At 43.2% G+C, this 27,111-nt stretch overlaps 1 protein-coding gene across 4 annotated transcripts in view; it reads right to left on the reverse strand.

Moving 5' to 3' along the window:
- ARHGEF28 (Rho guanine nucleotide exchange factor 28) overlaps positions 1-27,111 on the reverse strand; it is a 954,264-nt gene that overhangs the window by 761,204 nt on the left and 165,949 nt on the right. For all 4 annotated transcript variants that reach the window (XM_086960785.1, XM_086960787.1, XM_086960786.1 and 1 more), the window contains exon 2: positions 10,747-10,790. In XM_086960785.1, the coding sequence (XP_086816911.1) occupies positions 10,747-10,779 (33 nt within the window). In that variant the 5' untranslated portion in view covers positions 10,780-10,790. The remainder of the gene's footprint in view (positions 1-10,746; positions 10,791-27,111) is intronic.

Genomic DNA, 27,111 nt, shown 5'->3' on the forward strand with positions numbered 1-27,111 from the left:
CTTCCACCTGATATTCAACCTGGTGGGTACCCTGGTCACATGATTGATCTTGAAGGGTTCATGTGGGCAGATTTAGAATTCGAAGGCAGAAGAACTGGAGGCAAAGTGTACGTAGCCACCAAAGGTGTATCCATACTTGGTTGGCCTCATCAACAAGAGATGGGTTTAAAGTTAGATCCCAACGCTTCGCCACCCATCTATGTTGTGGCATCCAACAATGAGGAACTTGCAACTGAAATAAAAGTTAGGTTTCCTACACTTTTCAATTACTCTCTAGGGAAATTCGTAGATTTTAAACACAAGATTATTCTTAAGAAGGGTGCAATTCCAGTTAGACACAGAGTAAGAAACGTACCATTGGCATATCATGATAAACTTAAGGAGAGTTTAACTGATTTGGTTACTAAGAACATCATTAAACCTATAGAATCTTCTCCATGGGTTTCTCCGGTCGTTTTATCTCGTAAAAGCAATGGCGACCGTTGTTTATGTGTTGATCTTCGTAGTCTGAATAAAGAAATTTCGATTGATAGGCATCCTTTACCGCACATACATAAGCTAATTTCCACGCTTTCAGGTGCCTGTGTTTTCTCCACAGTAGATTTAGCCAGCGCTTATCATCAGGTAGTTCTACACAAAGAATCTACATTTTTGACAGCATTTGTAACGCCCGAGGGTATGTTTCAATTTTCACGCATGCCGTTTGGTTTAGCCAGTGCTGCTTCCATTTTTCAAAGACTCATGAAGGAGGTCTTAGAAGGTTGTTCTGGAACGATTGCTTTCCAGGACAACATTTTAATTTTTTGGAAAGGACTACAAGGAACATGACAAAAATTTAGAAAATGTGTTAAGATGTGTACAGAATAAAGGTTTGACCTTAAAATATTCTAAGTGCAAATTTAGTCAAAGTAAAGTGGAATATTTGGGACATGAGATCTCTAGTGAGGGTATAAAACCTTAATTCAATCATGTTCAAAGTATTTCTAAAACTCCTGCTCCCACTATCAAAGAACAATTGTCTTCCTTTTTAGGTTTGAGAGAATTTTATAGCAAATTTGTACAAGATTATTCTTCAAAGGTACATTCTTTAGGATTATTGCAAAAAAGAATGCAAAGTTTACTTGGGACAAGGATCAACAATTAGCTTTTGAGCTCTTAAAAAAAGAAATTGTTGATGCACCATTTTTGAGACCTTTCAAAATTGGGAAAGAACGTATCGTAGCTGTAGACACCAGCAGTGTAGGTTTGGGTTTTGTGTTAATGCAAAGGAACAAAGGTGATGAATATGTTGCATCTAGAATGTTATGTGGAGCCGAATATAATTATTCTACCATTGGAAAAGAACTGTTAGCAGGTACATGAGTTGTGCAACATTTTCATAAATTTTTGTGGGGTACGAAATTTAGCTTAAGAACAGACCATAAGCGTTTGATCAACATGTTAGCTGCTGGTGGTGGTAGAACATTAACAGCTCACGTAGCACGGTTGGCTGCTGAATTACAAGAATATCAATGTGTTGCAGAATTTCTTCCAGGGCGTTTAAATGTGCATGCAGATTGCATGTCACATCTACCTTTGTCAAGCGTACTTAATACTAACGACAATGGTCTTGATTTTGATGTGGCATACACCATTGATGATGTTAATAGTGGGGGTATTGATGTATTGTCATCGGAAGCTATTTCTGAAACTGATTGGAAGAATGCCATGTGTGAGGACTGTATTTTAACCAATGTTGTGAAGTTTTTACAAATGGGTTGGTCGGAAGAAAGAAAATTAAGTGGCAAACTTGTTTCATTTTACAAAATTAAGGATGAGCTTATGTTTTCTCAAGGTATCATAACAAGGGGGGATAACATTTTTCCTCCATGTAAACTTAGAGAAAGAATTTTGACCCTGGCTCATGAAGGCCACGTGGGTAAGTCCAGCACCAAAAGACGGATTAGAAAATTCTACTGGTGGCCTAGTGTCGATAGTATAGGTAACAAATGGGTCAGACAGTGTCTTCCTTGTTCTAAAAGTGATATGTTGGTTAAACCACTGTCTGTGGAAGTCACTCCTATTGAGTATGCTGAAGGTCCTTGGAGGAAACTGGGTATCGATATTATTGGCCCTCTTGGTTTGTCTCTTAACAAAGATGTTTATGCTTTAGTTTTAATAGATTCTTTTTCAAAATGGCCTCAGTTGAAGATTGTAGATAAGGTTACTTCAACTCAAGTAATTGAATTTTTAGATTACGTTTTTTGCCATGAAGGGTTGACTGCAGAACTAATTTCTGACAATGGCCCGCAATTTATTTGCAAGGAGTTTGACTTATTCCTTGAAAGATGTGGTATTTTGCACAAAAGAGTGTTCAATTATAACCCACAAGCCAATTGCCAGGTAGAACGCTTTAACAGGGTGGTTAAAGAGTCTGTCCAGCTTACCATAAAAAGTGGCTTTGAGTGGAAAAAAGCATTACGTGCTACCCTATTGTCATATCGCACTTCTCCCAATTCTGTTACTGGTTTATCTCTGTTTTTTTTTTGTTTTGTTTTTTAAAACCTTTATTAGTCTTGCAATCAATTACAGGTATGGGCCTACAACCTTCTCGGCCGGCCGCGAAGCAAAGTAAAAGTATAGCAATCAATGCGGAGAGTCAGAACAGTTCAAAAGCCAGGTCGATACGTAGACCAGGAGACAACTCGTGGACAAACGATCAGGTCCGAAGACAGGATTACAGAGGTTCATTTTTAGATTTATAAGAACTGAAAAAGTGCCATACAATAACATGTGGTCCTGCAACACAGCACACAATCAGGATATCAACAATTAGTATAAATACAAACGAAGTAGTGGGGTAAGGCACACAAATCAGGAGAAACGTAGGCACAAATCCAGTGGATAGCAAACCCTAACCCCATCTCTCAAAACAATACACGTTACAGGAACCATGAATGAAGACGACACTATAGAAAAAGAAAAAAGACTAAAGGGCCATGGAAACAAAGAACAAGCAAATCCCGCCCCCCTACCCCCACCCTGCACACCCGCGGAAGGCCAAGGCCTACCCCCCCAGCCGCGTGCCTGTCGCCCTATTGGAACCCGAAATTTAGAAAGAAAAAGAGAAAAGACAAGAAACATAAGTGGAGGAGGGCCCTCAAAGTCGCCGCCCGGCCCCGCCCATCACCCCTGCACATGGGGAAGATTCAGAAGCAGAATAGAGTATCATGGAGAACATCAAGTACCAATTACATCAGTAATACAATCCCAATGTAACACATCCAAAGCACCGTCAGTTAACGTGAGGGCCACCGAAACCTAAAATGCATCATCCCTGGCCTCGTCTAGCAACAGAACCACCAAATGACCCCTTGACAATCGATATACAGTACTTTTTGAAGGATCTGGAGGATCCAAGCCAATCAGGCCCAAACAACACCAAGAAAAAGTTCAGTAGTTCGAGTCCATCAGGACGCATGTAGCTGAAATCCAAGGGCGTCGGTACCAAGCCCGCGAGTGTCACAAAGTTCAAGCACAGTAATACCATCCATGAAGGGGAAATCTCACAGTCCGGCAAGTGCCGCAGTGTTGTCGGGATGGCCCGAGAAGAAGAACAGCATCGCGTCCCTAGATTCAGGTCAAGCACGCGTCCCAAAGAGTCACTCACACACACAGCCGCACAGTCCAGGGAGGACGAAGGAATCAGGGCCCTCAGCAGTTCCCAAAACCCGGGCGGGGCCAAAGTCCTCCCCAAGGAAGTAGATACGGGCACGCCGGCACTCATTTGGAATCAGACCATGTCCTTACAGGGCGGTGAAACAGCAATGGCGGCCATTCTTCGATCCAGTTCACAGGCATTGCAAATCAGGGTCTCGCTTAGATCCGTCAGGGCGGCCAAGACATCCTTGGGTGTGGGCTCCTATCTCTGTTTGATATGTTATGAGGAATAAAACCTGGTTTCAAGCTCTTGTCTTGTTGGTTGAAGGTGAAAAATTCTTATGATTCTACTTTGGATATATCCCAAGTTAGGGAGAGTGTCCAGAAATATCAAGAGAAGATGAAGGACAATTTCTCGAGGCATCAATTCTCTGGTTCCAAAATTAAAGCGGGAGATTTTGTCTGTGTCGAGTTTGGTGGTCTTTCTGGCAAGAAGTGGGCCAAGTGGTCTGATCCTGTTAAAGTAGTGGAAGTTGTCAGCAAAGCAGTAAGAGTAGATGGAAGAAAAATTTGGAATTTTAGACGCATATCTTTATGTAGATTCATAAGCTCACAATTGGTCTCTCACCCTTTTGTCTCTAAATTTACTGAAGAGAATGATAATGGTTCTAGTTTTTTAGACACATGATAATTCTATGCCCAGTTCAAATTTTTCTGAGTCATGTTCTAACAGTTTGGGCAATTTTCAGAGTACTGTTCCTACTATCTCTCATGGCAATACAACTGAACCTTGTGATAATATTTCTGAATCTGAGAGTCATGTGATTGAATTAAGGAAAAGCTCTCGTATTAAGCATACTCCAGTTAAAATGAAAGATGTTCAATTTTAATTGTTCAAACTAGTTTCTTTTTCTTTTTTGTTTTGTATTGGGTTTTTTTTGGTTTTTTTAAAGGGAGAAGGTGTGTGGTGTTACAGAATGTATTTGCATTCTACTACATGGTGATTCCACACAGGCGGTTGGTGACAAGTGAATGTTACTGTCAGCTGTGGATGTCTAAGCTGTCTTCTCCGAATAAATCTATCCTTCTTCATGAACCTGCATTAGAAGTTACTTCAATAGCCAATATGCATCTGTGCATGATACAATGAATAGAAATGAATTGTGACTAAAGTGTATCAGTGGCACAACGCCTCATCTTAATTGAACATTTTTATCATGTTCAATTCGGATATGCAAGTTCAAATGAAAGTTGGGGCAGGCAGCAGACTTTTCCGCAAAATATCAACCTAGTGAGGACGCAGAGAATGGTGAAGACTAGCATGCCCTATAGTCTCCCTGTACCCTGCAAATATGCCTCACATTTGGGATCAGGACTCGGAGGTAGCAGAATTAATAGTCTAGTGTGCTTAGATGACACCATTATTCTTCCTCTAACTCCAACTGGGGTACAATGATTACTTGATTAAAGACACTAACACAATACAAAAACAACATAATCATAATCATGCAAAAAAGCTAATTTGTGGTAATGGATAATAAGTGTGTGAAATGGGAATTGGTCTGTTGATGGTAAGAATATTGACTGTTGTACATCATTTGTATGCTTTTTCACTATTCCTTCCAGCTTAAAATGGCACAAGGGTACACTGTACAGAGCATGGCCTAAGAAAACTATAGAAACATATGTTTGCCATGGTGTGTGCTCAATACTATAATGCTAGGGGAACAAAATTAAATTGAATAAATTCAAGGTGCGATGCTCCACGCAGTGGGCTCCTGAAGTGGCTACAATTCCAAATCTGTAGAAGCTATTGAAACCAAAACACAGTCAAATAATAAATAATTAAACAGTCAGAATGTACTGACTGAGCTGAAGAGGTGGGCTAGGGAAACATGAGTAATGCAGGCCTCTCTTCTGCAGGACAGAGGACTGCATGTTATTTTGCCTGGTGCACTGACAATCCTCACACCTTACTGTTTTACATATGTCCAAATGTCATTCTTCTGTATGTCAGCCAGTAGCTCATGCCAAGCCTGTAAAAACCCCGGTGTCTACCTATAGAATAATCTCAGTCTGCTTGCACAGCTCATGGGGGAAACCAAGGGTACCTTTTTTAATGCAGATAACTACAGCACATCCTTCCATCAGTGCACCAGATCCCAAAGCCATCTCTAGGTGCAACCTTGTGAGTGCAAAGAAGAGCTGTGCCAGCTCCAGTCCCTTTGTACTGCAAACTATGCTAGTCCTTTAGTTGATACCCTTTATTTACTTTAGTTTGTTTTTAGTTTTGTCAGTAATAGCAACAACTTAACAAAGCAGGTGGACAAGACTCCAAGAAGGCTATCATGTCCTTGGTCATTTATGTCCTACTGATCTAGTAAAGTTCAAAGACTATGGTCACACACCTATCAAAAGCCTCTAAAATTCATCGAAATCCTGTCCATCTGTGCACAACACTGCTGTCAGCAAGTTTCTGCTTGCCTACAGTTATATCTAAATCATTCTCCAATGATCTGTCAGCATGGTGCTGAGCAATTGCACAGGAAGCTGTGAACATGTTATACAACTTAGAACCCCTTCTACAGGTATCTTGAAGAAGTATCATTTGTGGCAGTGGTGTACATTCTGGTGGTTCAATTGAAATCAAATCAAATGTGATATCAGACTGTGTGGTATCAGGGTGTGCAGCAAGAGACAGTGGCAGTTCTTCCTGCTGTGGCATGTGTAGATAGGGTGTACAATGTCAAGAGTATGGGTGGCCAAATTTGAGTCTATAAAGTCAACATCTGTGCAAGTTCAGTGGACAGCTTTACACAGATTACAATGAGGAGGTGGGAATTATCATGGCAGGCAATTTCAAGGTTCACAGGGCAAGTGCATAGCATGAGGGGAAGCAGTTTCAGTATTGAAAGTATCATTCGGCAGTGCTGCAGTGACGATTGTCAATGCCCAGTGTCGCGTGGCCTCAAACAGGCTCTCTAGTGTGTATCAGTATGCAGTGTTGGTTTCTGAGTGAGTAGAGTCACAGTAGACACTATTGGTAGCCTGCATCAAAGTGCAAAGTTAAAATGTTCAGCATCAGAGAGTGCATTGTCAGTGGGTAGTGGGTAGTGCCAGTGTTAGCAGTGTGAGCCTCAGCTCTTTGAGCTTCTAAAATAAGACGGCATGTAGCGTCGTGGTGGGTCTTCTGCGTCAATTGGCAGTGTCAGGTTCAGCAGTGTCACGGTCTGTAGTGTCAGGCTGTGCAGTAAGAGGGTGTTTAGTGAAATGTGCTGCAATCCTGAAGAGGACAATGACTGGTGGGCAGCATCGGGCGTGAAGTGCAAGCATCGGCTGTGTCAGAGGGCTCTATGTCAAGGTATACAGGGTAAGGGACGTATGTGTCAAGGTAGGCACTGTCAACAGGAGGCATTTCGGTGTTCAGTATTAAGTTCCGCATTGTCAGTTGACAGAGTCAGGATCTGGTGTGTCATTTGTCAATGCCAGGTGCTATATTGTTAGAGTACGCAGTCCTAGGGTAGGTAAAGTGAGTGGAAGCAGTGTCGGGTGTTGCAGTGATGGAGTGGGTAGTTTAAAGATTTTACAACGGGCAAGGTCAGTGTTCACTATCAGGTGAGAAGGGTTATGGTCTAAACTCTAAAGTGTATGCCGACATGGAGGTCATGGTTCTGGCATATAAAGAGAGAGGCTATCCAGAAGAGGTATTACAACAGGCTAAACACAAAGCCGGTCAGAAAGACAGACAGGAACTGCTCGCAAAAACAGTCAGACAACCACTTCAGAGGGAGGTATTTGTAATTAAACACTCCACGTCGAGCAGATTCATCAAGAAAAGTATTCTGAAAAGATGGGAAGTGATCGAACAAGAGACCGATTTCAAAAACGTGTTTTTTGACAAACCACTGTTTGCACACACTAGATCTAAGAACATGAAAGAGATATTAAAGCATTCTCAGATCAATACAGGCAATGCCCGACACAGAGGCATGGTAAAGTGCCACAACTGTGGTCATTGCGGTAACGTAATGACAGGGGATGTGTTCACACATCCACAGACAGGCAAGCACATACAACTAAGACACACGTCAGACTGTAACACTAGCACAGTAGTCTATGCCATTAAATGCCCTTGCGGGCTGGTATATGTGGGTAAAACCACAAGAAAGGTTAAGGTCTGCATAACGGAGCATAAGAGTCTGATAAGAACGTGCAACCCTAAATCCAACTTAGAAATGCATTGGAAAGAGAGAAAGCACACTATCCCACATTTGCGTTTCACAGTATTAGAAAGTATAAATCAGGAGGTACATGCTGACACCAATCGCCAATTATCACAAAGGGAAACATACTGGATTCGCAGTTTGAATACGCTAGAACCGAATGGACTTAATGACAAAATTGAATTTGCATGTTTTCTGTAATAAGTGTATGTATTGAGTATAATAATTGTTGTTATCCTTGACAGTGTGTACAAGCAACTTTGTCATAACCAGCACTCACTTAGTAGTAGATGTTAGTTTCCCCTCACCACTTATTTTTCATGTTCAGCCCGCGTTTTTACATTTTACCCACGTATTTTTATTTTTTCATACATAACACACTTGACTTCATTCGTTTTGCTACTTCCCCCGACCACACGCGATATTTGACTAGGTTAATATGGCGCCCGTTGCAATGTTTAGGCAACAGAGTCCGTTTTCTATGTTTATACGGAAACGGCTGTTCATTTCATAAGCATGAGATAGAGACGGCGTCTTTGAACGCAAAACGACGAGGGAGTGACAAGGTTCCGGTAGCAAGGTAATGATAATGAGAGGCACAGATGCGGGTTAAGGGTGGAGAGAAAACAAGACCCGCTAGCGGGACTAGTTACGCGACCCCCACATTAATGGCAACATTTTTTTACAGTTCCACAACACGAACAGGCAGGCCACTTTGACGATTTATTCCAGAGGAGAACGCTAGCTGACATAGGTAGGCGGCAGTTGGTTTTTTGGTTTATGGCATCTTTTAGAATTGGTCAGCATGGATAGTGATCTTTTTGTTTTACCATTTAGGAATACCATATTTGTTACAACACAGTCGTGAACAGCATCGAGTCAGGTACACGTTTTTTGGCATTTGTTGGACTCGTATATAGGGTGACATGTGGTGATTATCACATTTCGTTTTCAGACACATTGGTGAAGGCTTAGCTAAGCTGGTACTCGTTTTGACAAACTTGCATTATAGGTGATATGCACATGAGGTGGAGTTTTGGGGCTCCCTTATTCTCAAAAATCTGATTATTGTTATTGTGTTGCTTTTGATTATAGTATTCCCCTGATGAAGGTATTGTTATACCGAAATGCATTGGGATTTACTGACAAGGATGGATGGATGTACATGAAGTAATGTACCAAGATAGAAGAACAAAGCACAAGAAAAGAAAACTACAAATAAAACAGATGTTTTTCAGTTGATTGGTTTTTATTGTTTCCTGATGAACAAGGACAATGTTTTGGTTGAATGAACGTTTATATTAACATCTGATATTACACAACACTGTGGTTTACAAAGCACCCTGCGGGGGCATGTGAAAAGTGCGTTGTTTTCAAACAGTTTCTGTTTGTGTTATATGCTAAACTCTAAAGTGACAGTGTATCCTATTGGCGTATGTAGGGCCCAGGTGGGAATTGCCAATATGTCAGAGAGAGAGAGAGAGAGAGAGAGAGAGAGGGATCAGTGAGCACCAGTCGGTTTTACTGCGTGTGTATCTGTATGTGTGAGTGAGATAATGTTACATTTTTCTTAACAGTTACATTATTTTTATAACGCCCACAATATTTAAAGAGCAGTGAAATGAATGAGGCATGACCAGATTTAACACCGGAGACACTTCTTTTGAAATAAAATAAAGTAAAGTGTTGTATGAAAGTACTGTCTGTCCTGAAGCACGAAGCACAGTACAGCATGGCACTGTCCATGCTCCAATGCTCAGTAGACATGGACCACTTGTGGTTTCAATCTGTGCAATTTGTAGGTTGTGTTAGCCTACGTGAGCTATTGGCTTTGTCAACGTTTTGCTGCCAGGCTGTATTGCATTAAATAAGATAGGCTTCAATCTAGATTTTTCTATATGAATTCATTACAATTCTGAAATAAACTGCAATTTCACCTGTTGTTCTAGTTATTATTGTATTCAGCAATTATTTACCGTTATACGTTTTAACATAACATTTATCTTATGCCCTAAAATAGGAAAGTCATCATAAATGGAGAACTAGAAAAATGATGGGTATTTAGATACAACTGTTTTGTCATGTTGAAAAGTGTAACACAATAAAGTGTTAATCGTCGTCCCTCAACTTGTCTCCTGGAAGATGTTTTCTTAGGGTACCTAAATTATCACTCGGGCGGTCAAGACTCAATGTTCTGTGGTTGTGGTTATTCTCTGCTGAGTACATAAAACTAATAACCACAAACAAATCCCACCAGTGATTTGCACAGCCTCGTTCTGAACTCTCACAACCCGGCTGTACTTTCGTAGCCTAAACCAGAGATCTAATTTAGTGAAGTCTGTCACGTTTTCCTTTCCTAAAACATTGATTCCGGCAACAACAAAGCCCTATCGTCTCAAGAACCTGGGTGAGTGAGTAAACCTTGCCCCAAACAAAATGAAACCAACGGGATGGAAGAATGGCTCTGTTGATGCACCACAACGGATCTGTTTTTCACATGCGTGTTTTCAATTAGACAGTTAATAAGTGCAAACCGAATTACACCCCGAAGGACACCCCCAAAGCCTTTAATTACAATAGCCGTTGATAATTTAGCTACCCATCTGTCCAGGAAACCAGACAGCCACAAATTATCCTCAGTTCAGAGAGAGTGGTCTGTGAGTATAATATCTCCAGAAGCAATCGGTGGAAAAGACCTGCTAATCTCCGAGCCTACAAATGATTAAATGGTTTAAAGAGGGCATTATACGCACAAGAGTTTGAATCGGTCCATTGCTTGCTCTCGTTCAACATTCTCAACCAAGCGGTCTCAAAACAAAGCTGCGCTTCATCGACTCCCCCTTTGATGGAGGCATTACGCAGCGCCCATTGGCGCGGTACTTACGTAAAGAGGTACTTCAGTGCAGCTCAGCTCCATCGCTTCGGCATCTAGACAGAAAGAAAAGAATACAGTTACTGCGCATTGAGACTTGGCCATTGATGCCGTCTGAAGCACGCGCAGCAGGACCAGCCAGCGCGTCAAGAGCCCGCCCAGTCACAGCAACTGCAGCAAAGTCGCGAGCGCCTGTGGAGGCGCGAGCCGCGCTCAGTGAATGAATGCTTCGCTTATTGTGAGTGCATGTCAGACATACGGCGCAGGATTAATCCCTGCCTCTTTTAACAAGGTGCCCGGATTGTGGACAGAGTTTCACCCCAGCAGGGGAACAGGACGTTCAACCTGAAAGCCTCAAAAGGTCCTGCCCCCTCGCCCCCACCTTTCATACCAGTTTAAGGTGTCAGAACACTTTACATACGCTGCACGGAGACAATCATACATGTGTAAATGAGTGAATAGGAAATGTTACATAAGACAGAGGACTACAAGGTGTAGGAGTCACCTGTCATCTATACTGGGAGGCAGAATATTTGGTCTACAAAAGCAAAAATTCAAAATTTAAAATGTAACACTAACACCATTGTTAGGGCTTGTCTTTAATAAGAAGAATTGATTTATACCCAAATGAACCCTTTTGGCAATATTAGGATAAGGAAAGACAGGGCAAAAAACATGTAGCTGTAATATGTTCCTTGCAGTTTGCATGCAGCTCTTTGACACAGTTAATAGCTCACTGCTCTATGTTAGATTTTAACTTTTAAACTACAAGTAACAAAAGGATCTCTCTGACAAAAGCAATAACCCATTGAGCTATTTATAGTGTATGCACTTTTGCGATCTGACTGAGACACGTTCTTTGCAGCAGACATATTAACCCTCTTGCTACGATAAGTCAAAACTTCCACTACCAGACAAAGCTCTGGTCTCTCTACAGGGAGAATATTAGTCACCGGAGTTATCGTGACAATTGTATTGATGCTTGAAAGTTGCTGGAACGTGGCATCTGGTGCTTTTAAAACAATAAATATGGCGCCCCACCCCAAGGAAGCACCCGGTGCGGTGGCACCGATCGCACCGTCCTAGAGCTGGCCCTGCGTGCACGCATCTAGGGGCTCCCAGTGGTATCCACCAGGGCCACAAATATCAAAGGTACGATACAGTGACACACGGGCGGGACAGGCCCACTGCACCCCAATTATTTCACTACTCAACAATGGGCACCACAGTAACACCTGAGCTAAGGAGTGGGAGGGGCCCACTGAACCCCAATTATTTCAGTACCCTACAATAAGCAGTACACGCTCACCAGAGTTTGAGGATTCTACTGAACTCCAATGATTTCACTACCCTAACAATGGGCAGTACAAGGACACAGGGTGTGAGGGGCCCACTGCCCCCAGTTATTCACTACCCATCACTGGACAGGGTTGTCTGTTTCTCTTGCTTGCATTACTATCGAACGGGTGAGCAACCTGGAAGGACAAGTGCTGTTGGTCACAGAGTTTACATACCCATGCTGTGTGAACAGAGCAAATATCAGATTATGGCATCCAATCAAACTTTAATACAGTGTATTATCCTGTAGCGATTTTGCATACAACATTTATTATGCTAAACAGTGGAAATCATAACGACAAGAGTGAAGGTCAGTGCATGCAGTGGTGTAAGAGCAGATCACCTGTACATGTAACTGACACTGACAAGGGACTAGCTTCTTGGTGTGGTATAAAGGCCTCTTCTGGGTCCCATCTTTCCCTTCCTGTGCCCTTTCCTCCTAGGATCATGTACTTTACACTTTACTACAGTGGCAGACTTGCCTCCAGGGATAATGCCCGCTGAGACCATTCCAAAAGACATTTTCTTGGACTCACTGCTCAACTTTTTCCTGTTTATTTTCGTTTATCCTCCTTCTAAAATACCCTGCTAGTGGTCCCATAAGTTTGCTTTCCTATTAACTGGAGTCTTACAGGAAAGGCAGCCGCCTTCCCCACATCCCAAGTGAATGGCTTCTCTGCAGGAAGGACCCTAACGCCAGAAGCTCTCAGGAACTCTTCTAGCTATTGTGCCCCATTCTCCTTATGCGACATACACAAGTACTCGTTCTTATATATTCTTTGTCGCCCATTACTTTGACGTTGATTAACCGCTGTGTTTCCCCTTGTTTTGTTTCCAGCCAGGGTGTCACAAGCTGATGGCTCTGGCTGTACAATTGTTCTGCAATGTTTTCGTTTTTTCAGGGGTGACAGAAATGTCCAGTTTTCATTCCGCAGCAGATGAGGTTTGAACCTAGATTTGCTTTTGAATCTGCACAAAGCACTATGAAATTACGATTTAAAAGACTTTACTAAAAAACGTCTACATTTGCCCTAGGAGCCATACGTTTTTGCAGACCAAAGGTAGAGGTGGGCGAGCCACTGGGAGCTCGAGCCAGACGCTTGGCTTTGGCTCAGCTCGAGGTCCTCTTGGATCCTCAAGCCGAGAGCGAGCTGAGCTCATTATGTGGCTTCTGCCTGGCGCTCTCACTGGAATGTCATGTGTGAAGCATGAACGACAAATAATGAATCTTTGATATAAAACAGGAGAACAAGATATGTATCTGATGGCTTAATCGCACAATGGGACACTAGAAATCCTGGGATCAATCCCCGCTTGCTTGCTTGACCAACTTGTGTAATCCTAGGCGAATGTTTAATTTTGTCAAACCACCTTCTTTACATTATTACGTAAGAGAGAACTTTCAAACACTTGAGTTGAGGATTTGTGCTGTACAATAATATCCTGTGCTTGGTTCAAACGACTATTATCTTACTCCATCTATCATTAGAATCTAGGCTACATATAGAGAACACATTATAAAAAATTGTATTTTAGTTCACTAATGGCATTGTCGTGCGTGGGGCATGGGTGTTTCAACGCTGATGTTTAAAACTATCATTTTTAATAAACGCCTTTTTACTCAGTGTTCTAATTTGATTACCAGGGATGTTGAAGTTAAAACTTTTAATGAATTTTGAATGGACTATCACTGTTTTACAGGATATCTGTTGCATGATTCCCATGACAAACATTTTCATAGCTTAGCTCATGCACGGGCTAACAGAGCCAGAGCTGACCCGTGGCTTGGCTCTGGCCCAATTCTCCCTGTTAATTTGTTGACTCATCCCCTCCACAAAGAGGTTGCTTGCCATGCTCAGGACTTATGCAAAAACAACGATTGAGAGACAAAGTGCAGAACAATGTCTGGGGTGAATGTATGACATTGTTCTGCATTCTGTCCATCAATTGTACTTTTTGCATTTATCACCCCGAGTGGGACGGGTATGCCCAGACGTGGGTCCCGTGCTCTCCACACCACTGGAGTCAAGCTATCTTGGCTGATGAGGGCTGAAAGCCTGAAACCGGTCTTAGGATGCTTGTTTCCAGTCCAGGGAGGATCTGGCCTGGCAGTTCGGGCTGGACTGTTCCCAGTGGGTGCAGGGTCATGACTGATTTGCATATGGCTGGGTCCAAACTGGAACGGCACGGTGAGCAAAAAAACAATGGATTTAGGCCTGGATCTCTGTACTGGGGTGAATGTATGACCTTATTCTGCATTCTGTCCGTCAATTGTTATTTTTGCACATGCTCAGGACTCAGGCAGCATCTTCTATATGACCTGTCCTGAGGTTCACCTCACTGGAAGTATTACCCCAAAAGATCCTACATTCCCTACTTATGCCATGTTGTGGAACACAAACTATCATCACAAGTGACCCATTGCACTGAAGGCACCCAGGCAGAAGAGTCGTGGCAATGACAACCTGTGGCATTGCAAACAGATAACTCTTCTGCCTTCACATTAAGATGAAAACTACCTTTTACTGCCTCCTGACACTCTAATATTTACATAAGACAAAACAGCTAATGGTCATATCCATTGCCCATTACTATAACAGACTACAGCAATAAACCACCCATCACCAATTAAACAGGCACAGAACAACTGAAGAGATCTGCCATATACCGCTGGCCAATGGAGGGCTCTAATTTAGTCCAATACTGCAGGACCTGGCGAGCAACATACTACGGCCACTTCTGGGCATCTTATAATGACAACTAGATTTGGAACAATATTAACCAAGTCCATCCCAGCAGATCTCTCTACCACTGCTCCCTTCAAACTACGCATGCTCAGGACCATACACTTCACACACAACTTCTCAGAATAGATAACCCAGTACATTAACCAGCCGGGTGGGCTATGAACCTAAGAAATGCCAAAAAGGGACCTGCAGACCAACCCATGACCTGCCCACCTATCTCGAACACTTCTTTGTCCATCACACTGCTAATTGTGGCACACCATGACATGATGACCGCACTTCAGGGGCCATCACGCACAGCATGGAAACACTTCCCACATAGAAAATAAAGCAAAGACAACTCTTATTAAAACACATACTCTACACTGTGTAACGTGCTATCCATGTAGGCAAGCGCTTCAACGCCCCACAAAGCGTTAGTAAACGCTATATTAATGTTGCAATACAATGATTCTCAAAGTACATATTTAGAACAGAGGAGCACACATTTAGATTGAGCTCAGCAGTGACGAAGTGGACACCAAATCCAATGTTCGTCTACTGGGGTTTTGGTTAACTAGCTAACTTTTATCGATCACAGAGGTGAGCAACTTGAAAAAAAATGCACACTTTGTTGACCACTATCTTAATGTGCCCATGTTTGTGTGCAAACAAACTTCTGTGGACAGAGTACAGGTTTTGCCGAAATTATAAGGTCACACAATCTATTTTGTGTAAATACCACATCAGGGGGACACAAGATAGGACTTTGTTTTCATGTGCCTCTGGCTTGACCACTGCGCACCCCCATCACACTGTGGTTACTGGAACAGTTTAAATTGTAATTATTATTTCTGATTGCACACCTCATCACTCAAATTGTACCACAAATTGCATGCGTAAAATGGCCATTTCACCAATTGCAGATTCTACTCGTTAGACAGAAGTATTCTTTTCACATTTACACATTCCAGAAATTTGGCCAGATAAAAGGAGGAGGATTTCAGATGATCGTGTATGGTAGACAGACCTCTAGGAGAATCAATAGTACATTCAAGCCATTCCTGTTTACCACAGTGAATGGACTTTTTTTCATCCTAGGCCTTATTACAATTTCCTCGTTAACTTCTGGGGGATGTTCTTTAACTTCAGCTGGGGGAGCTTTTTCTGCTCCCACAATGCTGGGGTATGTAAGTGGGCGAGGGTCAGGCCCGGCAGCTGTCTGCAGCTCCTCCAGTTCTCCTCTGGAGTCTGGTCCGGGCTCTGCCTGCTTTGCAATAGAATGAGCGCCGGGGGCCAAAGCTCTGCTAGAAGCCCTAGTGCGCTATAAGTGTCAGCGCCCCGAATGATAAGGCTGAGGAGTGAATAATAAGGCTGGAGAGTCCAGAAACCACCCCAGGCTTCTTTAATCCTCTACCAGACACCAGAAAAGGCCGTGAAGCAGTCCGATTGGCATTGAGATCCTTACGCCCCTTTGGGGTGCAGGCATGTGCAGTGCTGTGGTTGCAGAATGACTTATGTGGAAGGACCTGGGTGAGGCGTGTGAGGTTTTGGCATGTGCTGCATTCATGTTGCAGTGTGTGGGCTGTTGGTGTGGCTGTGTGTGTGTGGGCGAGGGGTGCCATGTGTGTTTGTTTTTTATGGTGTGTTTGTTTTTAATGGGGGCGCATTTTTCTGTTTAATATGTACTGTTACAGCAGAATGCCTCCCACAGGTTCTTAAGTGTTGCTCATCTATGTTTGGGGGAAATGGTCTTTACAAGGCAGCGTTACGCAAGCGTGCCTTTTCCTCGCAAGCTGAACAGTGCTTGCCTTAACCACGCATATGCGCGGCGGGGAGCGGAACCAGAAGGATCACTGCTGGAAGGACTGGGACTTGGTGAAGTAAGTTGGGCTGGGGCTTAGGGGCTATAGGTTTAAGGGGAGGGAGCCGGTTTTAGGGCTCAGGGTGGGGGGCTGCGGTCGGGGTAGGTTTTAGGGCAGAGGGCTGAGTTTTTGCACTCTTGGCAGGGCAGAACGGGTAGTTTTCAGGGTAGGGGGCAGTTGTTAGGGCGCCGGGGTGGTCGGAGTAGTTTATTTAATGGGGGTCAGGGTTTTAGGTCCAGGGTAGTGGAAGGGGTAGTTTTGAGGAGAGCAAAGGGGTACGTTGTAGGGCTCAGGGCAGGAGGGCTGGGGTCAGGCAGGTTCTGGCAGGGGGCAGGGTTTTAGGCCTAAGGGAGGGGGGAGGGGAAGGGGTAGTTTTAAGGACAGGGCGAAGTAGGTTTTAGGACTTAGGGTGGGGGGTGGTGAGGTAGGGGGATAGGATTTTAGGCCTTAGGGTGGGGAGTGGGGGTCAGGGTAGTGGTAATCTTTACCATGCAAATCCCTTTACCAACCCTACCTTTACCACGAAATTGCATGATAAAAGCTTGAACGGTGGAAAAAGAGCTAACGAACAGTAAAGGAGGAGGAACATATAAGGAAACAAAATAACTGGCATTATTAACACTTAGTCCAGAAGGAGATATGTAGGGGAAAATCTGAGTAAATTGCAGTAAACGTCCAATTTTGTTTTGTGTTCCTAATCTCATATTCGAGTATTGCTGATTAACAAACTCTGGCTTAACACCTGCTTCAAAGATTCTTCCTTGCACATTGTGTTTGTAGCCTGACAGAAAAGCTGCACACTTATACCGCGGATTCATAACCTGCATCTAACCTACTCATTCCTACAGAAGTCTTGGTACTCCCTGAAGTAATTCCTACTGTACATCAGATTTTTATTTTTTATTAACACATTCACAACAGCATCAGTTTTCTTTTATCTTCTATAGAAGTTGGGGGAACATGAGCACAAGAGAGGGCTCTTGATCCCGTTCTTTTAGGCCTCCTTAATGGTCCTTAATGTTCATTTAAACGTTTAGCAAATCGCTAGGCACAAAGTTCACTGCAAATAAATCTTGTGAGGAAATAATCCACAGACAGTGAGTGGGATGTAGTGGGGTAGATTAGAGTTGGGTAGATTAGAGTGGTAGGTTGGAGTGGGGTAGATTGAATTTGGGAAGATTGGGGTGGAGTGGTGTAGATTGGGGTAGATTGAAGTGGGGTAGATTAGAGCCGGGTAGAGCCGGGTAGAGTGGAGTGGGATATATTGTGGTAGAGTGACACGGGGTAAATAGAGTGTACTGGAGTGGGGTAGATTGTGATAGATTGAAGGGGTAGATCGGAGTGGGGTAGATTGTGGTGGGGTCGGGTAGATTAGATTGGAAAGGAGTTGGATCATTTGCCCTGGAGTGTGGAGTGAAGTGGGGTAAATTGGAATGGAGTGGGTACATTTGGACTGGGTAGATTTGAGTGGAGTGGAGTAGAGTGGAGTGGGGTAAATTGGAGTGGAGTGGGGTAGACTGGGGTAGTTTGGAGCAGAGTGGGGTACATTTGAGTGGAGTGGAGTAGAGTGGAGTGGGGTAAATTGGAGTGGAGTGGGGTAGACTGGGGTAGTTTGGAGCAGAGTGGGGTAAATTTGAGTTTAGTGCAGTATATTGGGTTGGAGTGCAGTAGATTGGAGTAGAGTAGATTGGAGTGGCATGGTGTTGACTGGTTTAAATTGAGGGTAATGGGAAGATTAAAGTGTAGTGAATTGGAGTGGAGTTGGGTAGATTGGAGTTGAGTGGGTAGATTGGACTAGAGTCGGGTAGATTGTTTAGAGAGAGGGTAGATTAAAATGGGGAAGATTGTAGTGGGGTAGATTGCAGTGGAGTGCTGTAGACTGGATTGTAATGGAGTGTATTGGGGTGGAAGAGAGTGGAGTGGGGTAGATTGGTTTAGAGCGGGTAGATAGGAGTGGGGAAGTGTGTGGGGTGTGGTAGAGTGGAGTGGCAAAGTAAGAATATGCCATTACTGGCAACACATTTTCTAATGACCAGTACATTCTTACCGAAATACGGTTTTACTGCACACAAACGATAATGTGTGCAAATGTCATCACCTTGTGTATTGAGGTGTTTTAATCCTATTCAAATATTTTTCAGAATTACAAAAAAAATGTGCTTCATTGGGACTAGTTCTGAAGAATTCTGAAACATCAGCCATTTTTTTTGTGCTCGAAATAAAACATACTACACCATCTTATCTTACATAGGCATTCAGCAGAATTGTCATATAAATTCTCTCACTTTGAAGTCAGAGAAATAAAAATAAACACCAAGCTCCCAAGAAGAGAGCAGCTGACATTTGACCTCTATCTTTAAATGTACAGCAAATGTGACAAGATAAGAACAAGATTCAAAGGCCTGTCTACAGAAAGCGAGTTCGTGGAAGAATACAGTAAACAAGGTATTTATTTTATAATTACAAGATATAAAGGTAAGAGGTATAAATAAACAAGGTATGCGCAACGGTGGGGATGAACACAAGCTGGACAGCCTAAAGCAAATAAACCAGCATATATAAAGCTAGAACAAGTGTGTTCCAAACCACAAAGCCAATGGTGAGCAATGGCCGGAATGCATTCCTAATTCAACTCTCTGAAAGTCCCCAAGATGTCTTTAGCAAACCAGACAGCTGTGCTGTCCGGTAGGCTTCGACCTAAAAAGAAATCTTGGAAGGTATGTTGTGTAGGGATGATTTGAATAAGTGGTATATTTGTACTGCGACAAAAAACAAGCAAAGCAAGGACAATATCATCCGTAACCATACTTTATGCAGAGCTGGCTGGCATCTGTGGTGATGATACCAGTCACATCCTTTGGGCATGGTAAAAAGAGGAGACAATTGAACACTGTGAACCAATGGAAAGGAGGCCCCGTGGACGGTGTAACTTAAGCTGTTTTGGGTGGCTCATTTTTGTGTGTCTTTCATTTATTTATTTCTTTTTGACTTTTTCTAAAGCGTGATCCAAGTTAGTAAAGGGAAATGCACAAAGGTTCAGAAAAAATAAATCCTGGGTAATGTACCACAGTCAAGAAAGAGAAGATTGCATGAGCTTTTCAGGAAATACATACTATAATGTATAATTCTTTATTGGTAACATTTTGACACCTAGTTAAAGAAAACACATTATATGGGCGTATCCCATGTGCCTTAAACGTATTCCTCCTATATTGGACATCTCTGTAGAAGACAAGAAGCATAAACAATAGAGTATTCATTCTCAGTGGTATGGATAGGGGCATGGAAATGCAGGTAAGGTCGTGCAAAGTAGGCAGGGTCATGACGGTTTAGGTAGTGTAATGCATTGTAGACAGGGCCACGGGAATGGAAGTAAAAATAAAGAAGTTTTGATTGGGGAGATGAACTGAAACTGAATAAGGGCATAGTTAGTTGTGAGAATAGAGAGTATAGACACTCCTGTGCAGGCAGCTATCTTTATATCTGAAACATCAGCAAAAATCTTATCTTGGCACTCTTGCCTTTACAAATAACTTCTCACCTGAACAGGGGCATACCGTTAATGGCAGCACTCTGTATCTGCAGGCAGCAGACACTAATGCCTGCAATTCTCCTCGAGAACATTACATACCATCTTCTCATGGTTCGAAATTGCGTCATCATACGGACCACAGTTCAGTGCACAGAATCTTCTTTATTGGTTCCAAACTCTGCCAGCCATTACTCGTTTCGGCACCAGGGTCCCTTGATCACATGTATATATATATTTCTGCAACCAGGTTGATCCACACTAGCTTCCAGTAGAATGTCAGACAAAATATCGGCAAAGAATACTGTGTCAAGAATATCGAGAACAAAAATATTGTGAAGGTAAGTTTCCATGGGTAAGCAAATGTTTACTATCTATAACTACTCATATATATACATTGACAATATATATCATCAAAGTACACATAGGTGTTGTTAAGAAGAACAAATCTATACTTACTTATTTGCACATACCTTCTTGCTATTTTGGTTCTCATTATTTTTTGACGCAATATTTTGTCCCCACAATATGATTGTTACCGATATTCTGTCAGTGAACCGTCTACTTATGTCCCATTGCATATCATCTATTCTTTCAAAACCAGCAGCAGAAGGCAGTGTTATGGTTTAGATAGTCCCTCTATAAAAGCTACCTTCAACATGGCTGCCGCAGATATGATCAGCGAAGGGACTGGAGACCATAGAAATGCATATAGGAAGACAACACCAACTGGTTTTGCTCCAATGCATTAAGCAGACCCCCCTCCAAAATTATTTCAATAGTTTCTCTAACTAGATATTGTCCTTGTTTAAAACTAAATTAGGAAATAACAGCCTAGTTATGAGGACCCCTGCACCAGGGGCGTAACACAGGCCCCCACATCCCCCGCAGTGTGGGGGTGCCCGAGATGCAAGGGGCCCCCTCATGACTGTATTCAGACCTGAGAGATCTGGATTAAATCCAGAGAGGGCCCCTCTTTGTACCTTGCAGGGGGTCCCTTCATCTTTCGTTACACCACTGCCCTGCACAACCCACAGAGCGAAGGCATGACCCTCAGAGAGCACGTGGTACTGCAAGTCAAACTCCAAGTTACATTCGAAAACACATCACAAGAAGCTTGAGCGGCCTCCTGATAGTCCTCCCGCTGTCAGAGATTGGACTCTTTGTTCATATTCAGCTCAGTCACAGGCGTAGCTTCAAGTGGGGTGTTTAGTATGTTTAACACCATAATACATGTCTTTTCTGGTAAATAGTTGGGTACATGTGCTTTCAGTTGGGTATGGTGAGGTGTCTGTTGGATTTCACCAAGAAGGTTTACATACACACAGACAAAAACACACACACACACTCTCTCCCTCTGTCTGTTTTGAAAGCGCTCAAAAATGTTGGCAAGTTTACAAAATACCATGTTTTCCCTCACTTAGTATCCCTACCAATCTGCAATCCTCTCCCTTTCCACTGCCTCTTACGCCCCCCTCATGCACCCTGCCCCCTTATAATGTATTTTTTTCATTATATGCCAGCGTGATTGCTAGAAAACCTAAAGTTCACATCCCCCAATCTCAATGACCAGGCTACGGCCCTGAGCTCAGTCTATTTCTTCAGTTGAACAGGTAAATACTGAAGACTACTTAACAGCATTGGACCTAGCGGAGGTCCGAGTCTGGTTAAGCTTTTCAGCAAACCAAAAATATTCTTGGAGGTTTATAAACAAAAAAAGAGAAAACGCCAGTTACAAGAGGACATGGTTACTTTTTCTATCCCATATATGTTAATTGAAGTTGGTGGTCAGCCTGGCCCATTTGTCCTGTGGGTGCTTTCCTTGTCGTTAGTGCAGCCTGGCCGTGCAGCGTATGTGGTGTGAGAGGCTAAAGGTGTTCAATGTGGTGGATGGCAGTGGGGCTTTGCCTGGAGATGGAGGCCCTTCCCATGTAGATTCCTGTCTGCTGAAATAGAATCACATTAGGAGATGAGAAGGAAGGAGTACCAGGATTTACTTTGAACTGAACCTTGTTTTATAAGGACATTAACCTACAAGTAAGTGGTATGGTGTGACTACATAAAAAAGGAGCAAGGCATCTTGAGTGAGCCCTCAATTTAAATATTCCCCGTTAATGGATAAAACAAATGGGCTTCAATCCAGAGTGATAGGTAGTTTTTTAACTCCACAATTTTTAAAGTGATTACTTCTTAGGTTGCCTTGACGCACAATATAATTTATTGGAAAAAAAAACATTTTCATCTATTCACAAGTCATATATTTTCATCATGAAGATCCCACCACTATCAGTAATGTTAAAAAAACAGAATGCTCACACCGTCACTGATAAGGGCCAAAATGCCCCTTACTCTGGTAGTTAATGAAAGAACCTAAAGGATCAAGAAAGTAAACCCTTGTTTCTCTAAGGTCAAAGGCATACGTTCACCTAATGAGCCATACTGAAGGTGGAGGGCCAACAAACATTGCCATAAAGTCCAGAGGTTTTCAAGCCAGGTCTGTAGAGTATTACTCAGCTAACACATGTCGATGCTGTGCGTTTCGACTTCACCGAGAGGGCGGACTTGAGTATTAAGAGGTCTTCTTCAGGACTAGGATCCTTGGTTCATTCCGTCTGTTGTTTTTCATGGAGCTGTGTTAGTCTTCTTTCAATGGCCTCGTACCATGGCTGCTTGCCATTTTTTTTTCCTGCACGCCACCCTGCCATCACTCAGTAAATAGGGATGACAAAAGCGTCAATCAGTATATAGGGCAGACAAAAGCAGGCTTCAATGAAAGCACGCAATAGGTGGTCTGGAAAAAACAAATTAGGAGACTGACTTCCTATTGTCAATATAAAGAACTGGTTGAACTAGCTCTAAAGCCTATGGTTGCCGGGGCTTCAAAGCTTTAACAGTTTCAACCATCCCCATCTCTCTCTCCCCACCAAAAAAGTAAATCGGGAAGATACTGTATGAATCTCTTATCTTTGTGGTCCTTCTTTTGAGTGGATCTGTCCTAATTGCGCCTATTTCCATCAGTGGTGAGGGCACTGCAATGGAGGACTGACAGACGCAGACTTTACTGCCACGAGGCCTCTTTACCCAGATTGTCCCTCTCTTTTTACTGCGCCCCTACACCAGGGGCAGTGTGCTGTGGGTGATGTACCGTATGCCACTGTGCTGAGGAGCACTGCAAAAAAAGTCAATGGAGTTCCTTTTGGATATGAGAAACACTCTAATGTGTATAGCAAACTGTCGGCTTTGCTTATGCCCAGTTCATCTCTTCATATTAATGTACCAATAAGCAGTCTTTCGGACACAACATATTTAAAACCTGCACGAAGCGTAGCTCAATGAGAGATGTTTTTCTTCTTCGAAGTTTCCACCCTCCAGAGGTAAAAAGCACGGATCAGTGCTTGTTTGGATGCTTGTTTCCCACCTCTCGACTGTGGGAAAAATCCTTATCCATACACGTGTCTCCTCTTCACACTGCACACTTTCCCCTTGTCAGCTTCATGGGTGTAAACACACACGGTGAGCCCGGCGCTCCGCGGTCTGTGGTTGAAGTGTGGGCCCTCGTGCTAGAGTGACACCGGTGTATTGTTCACACGGGGACAGCTTGTGAGATTCACGTTATAAAGCGTTAAAGCGTCGTGTGTTGCGTCGGCTCAGATAAGGAAACACTTTCCTTTTGTAAATCAAGCATGGCGTCAACAGTTCGCCCGCCTACAGGTCCATAGATAAGGCCGGCATCACACGGGCCAACCAGTGCAGCGTTCACTATTCCATGGTGGCTGCTGGGATCTCTCCACTTTTATTATCACCTCTTAAAGCTGTCCCCTGCGTTAGATACATGGTTTTTCATGCTCTCTCAGCATCTATGGTATGTCCCTGTATACTCCTCTGTATCATTAGTGTCACATATACACGGCTTCTGTATCAGGGTCGTAGGTCTGTATTTCAACTCTGTGACAGTACTCCATCACTCTTATCAGTAGCGGCCCCCTGTATCCTCCTTAGTATCAGCAGATGGACCCTGTATCCACCTCTGTATCAGTAGTGTGAGCCTATACACTGCTTCTGTATCACAGGCTCTGTATTCCAACTCTGTGACAGTACTCCATCACTCATATCAGTAGCAGGACCCAGTATCTCCGTTAGTATCAACAGACTGACCTTGTATCAACCTCTGTACCATTAGTGTCAGCATATACACTGCTTCTGTATCCGGGTCGTGGCTCTGTATTCCAACTCTGTGACAGTACTCCATCACTCATATCAGTAACGTGCCCCTGTATCCCCTAAGTATCAACAGACGGACCCTGTATCCACTCTGTATAATTAGTGTAGCCGCTACACTGCTTCTGTATCAGGGGTGTGGCTCTGTTTTCCAACTCTGTGACAGTACTCCTTCACTCATATCAGTAGCAGGCCCCTGTATCCCCTAAGTATCAACAGACGGACCCTGTATCCACTCTGTATAATTAGTGTAGCCGCTACACTGCTTCTGTATCAGGGGTGTGGCTCTGTTTTCTAACTCTGTGACAGTACTCCATCACTCATATCAGTAGCGAGCCCTGTATCCCTCTTAGTATCAGCAGAAGGACCCTGTATCCACCTCTGTATCATTAATGTCAGCAAATACACTGCTTCTGTATCAGGGGTGTGGCTCTATTTTCTAACTCTCTGACAGTACTCCACCCCTAGTATCAGTAGCAGGCCCCTGTACCCCCACTTAGTATCAGCAGACTGACCCTGTATCCACCTCTGTATCATTAGTGTAGCCTGTATTCTGCTTCTGTATCAGGGGCTTGGCTCTGTATTCTGTCTCTGTGACAGGGTTCCGCCACTCGTATCAGTAGCGGGCCCCTGTACCCCCACTTAGTATCAGCAGACTGACCCTGTATCCACCTCTGTATCATTAGTGTAGCCTGTATACTGCTTCTGTATCAGGGGCTTAGCTCTGTATTCTGTCTCTGTGACAGGATTCCACCACTCATATCAGTAGCGGGCCCCTGTACTTCCCCTTAGTATCAGCAGACTGACCCTGTATCTACCTCTGTATCATTAGTGTCAGCATATACACTGCTTCTGTATCAAAAGCGTGGCTCTATATTCCAACTCTGTGACAGTACTCCACCACTCTTATCAGTTGCGGCCCCCTGTATCCCTCTTAGTATCAGCAGACGGACCCTGTATCCACCTCTGTATTATTAGTGTCAGCCTTTACACTGCTTCCGTATCAAGGGCGAAGCTCTGTAGTCTAACTCTGTGCCAGTACTCCCCCAATCGTATCAGTAGCGGGCCACTGTATCCCCTTCGTATCAGCAGCCGGCCCCTGTATCCCCCTTAGTATCAGCAGACTGACCTTGTATCAACCTCTGTATCATTAGTGTCAGCATATACACTGCTTCTGTATCAGGGTCGTGGCTCTGTATTCCAACTCTGTGACCGTACACCATCACTCATATCAGTAACGGGCCCCTGTATCCCCCTTAGTATCAGCAGACAGACCCTGTATCCACCTCTGTATCATTAGTGTAGCCTCTACACTGCTTCGGTATCAGGGGTGTGGCTTTGTTTTCTAACTCTGTGATAGCACTCCATCATGCATATCAGTAGCGGGCACCCTGTATTCCCCTTAGTATTAGCAGACGGACCCTGTATCCACCTCTGTATCATTAGTGTAGCCTATACACTGCTTCTGTATCAGGGTTGTGGCTCTATATTCCAACCTTGTGACAGAACTCTACCACTTATATCAGTAGCGGGCCCCTGTACCCCCTTAGTATGTGCAGACTGACCCTGTACCCACCTCTGTATTATTAGTGTCAGACTGTATGCTGCTTCTGTAACAAGGGCGTGGATCTGGATTCCAACTCTGTGACAGTACTCCACCACTCGTATCATTAGCAGGCCCCTGTATCCCCTTCAGTATCAGCAGACTGACCCTGTTTGCCAACCCTGCATCAATACCGTGGTTCTCGATTACACCTTTGTATTAAAACTGTCAATTTGAACTCTAGATCAGCGAGGTCACCCTGTATTTTAAGTCGATCAGTAGTGTGACTCTATACTCCACCATAGTTTCAGTAGTGACATCCTATAGCCCACCTCTGTATCAGTGGTGCCAATTTGTTATCTGCCTCTAGGTCAGTGGGTGACCTTGTGTACTAGATCTGTTAGTGGCTCAAGCTAAGGAGCCATATGTACAAAAATTAGGAATAGAGATTTTCAAATTGTGATTCTTACTGCATCACAATTTGGAAATTGCAATTCTTAATGCACTAAAGAATATATTTTAAAATAGCGATTCCTAGTGGAGTCGCAAATTGACCTACCTCATGAATATTATCCAGGTAGGTTGCAACTAGAAATCACAGCAATTACATGGATGGTGACTTGCTGGGGTCAGCAGACCACCATGTTTGTGGTCTCTTTTTTAATAAAGCAAACTTTTTTTCTTTGAAATGCTTCCCGTTCTCCTTAAAAAACACGAGATGAGTTTCAAAATAAAAATGTAACTTTCAAGCTTAATTTTTTAGTAGTAGGCAGTGGTCCCTGGACCTCTGCCTGATTTTAAATGATATATATTTTTTAATTCTCAAAGAGGAGGGGGTCTCATGGGGACCCCTTCCCTTTTGTGAATGGTTACTATTAGCTTTCAGTAGTCAGTAAAATATTAATGTTTTGCCACTGTAATTCTGTCGCAAAACCTTAATACATTCATTGCAATTCAGTATTTGTAAACACGCACCTTTCAAATATCGAATTGCAAACCTAAACTGTGATACAGTAACAAGTCATCGAAGTGCATTTTGGGTTGTGTAAAATTAAAAATGCTTCTTTGCAGTCACAGATGTCCTGATTCTGTGCCCTTTGCGACCTCCAAAAAGCTTTGCAAAAATTGCCCTATATTCCATGTCAGTATCAGTAAAGT

Source organism: Lissotriton vulgaris, chromosome 3_1 (assembly GCF_964263255.1).
Source record: "Lissotriton vulgaris chromosome 3_1, aLisVul1.2, whole genome shotgun sequence".
Lineage (NCBI taxonomy): Eukaryota > Metazoa > Chordata > Amphibia > Caudata > Salamandridae > Lissotriton > Lissotriton vulgaris.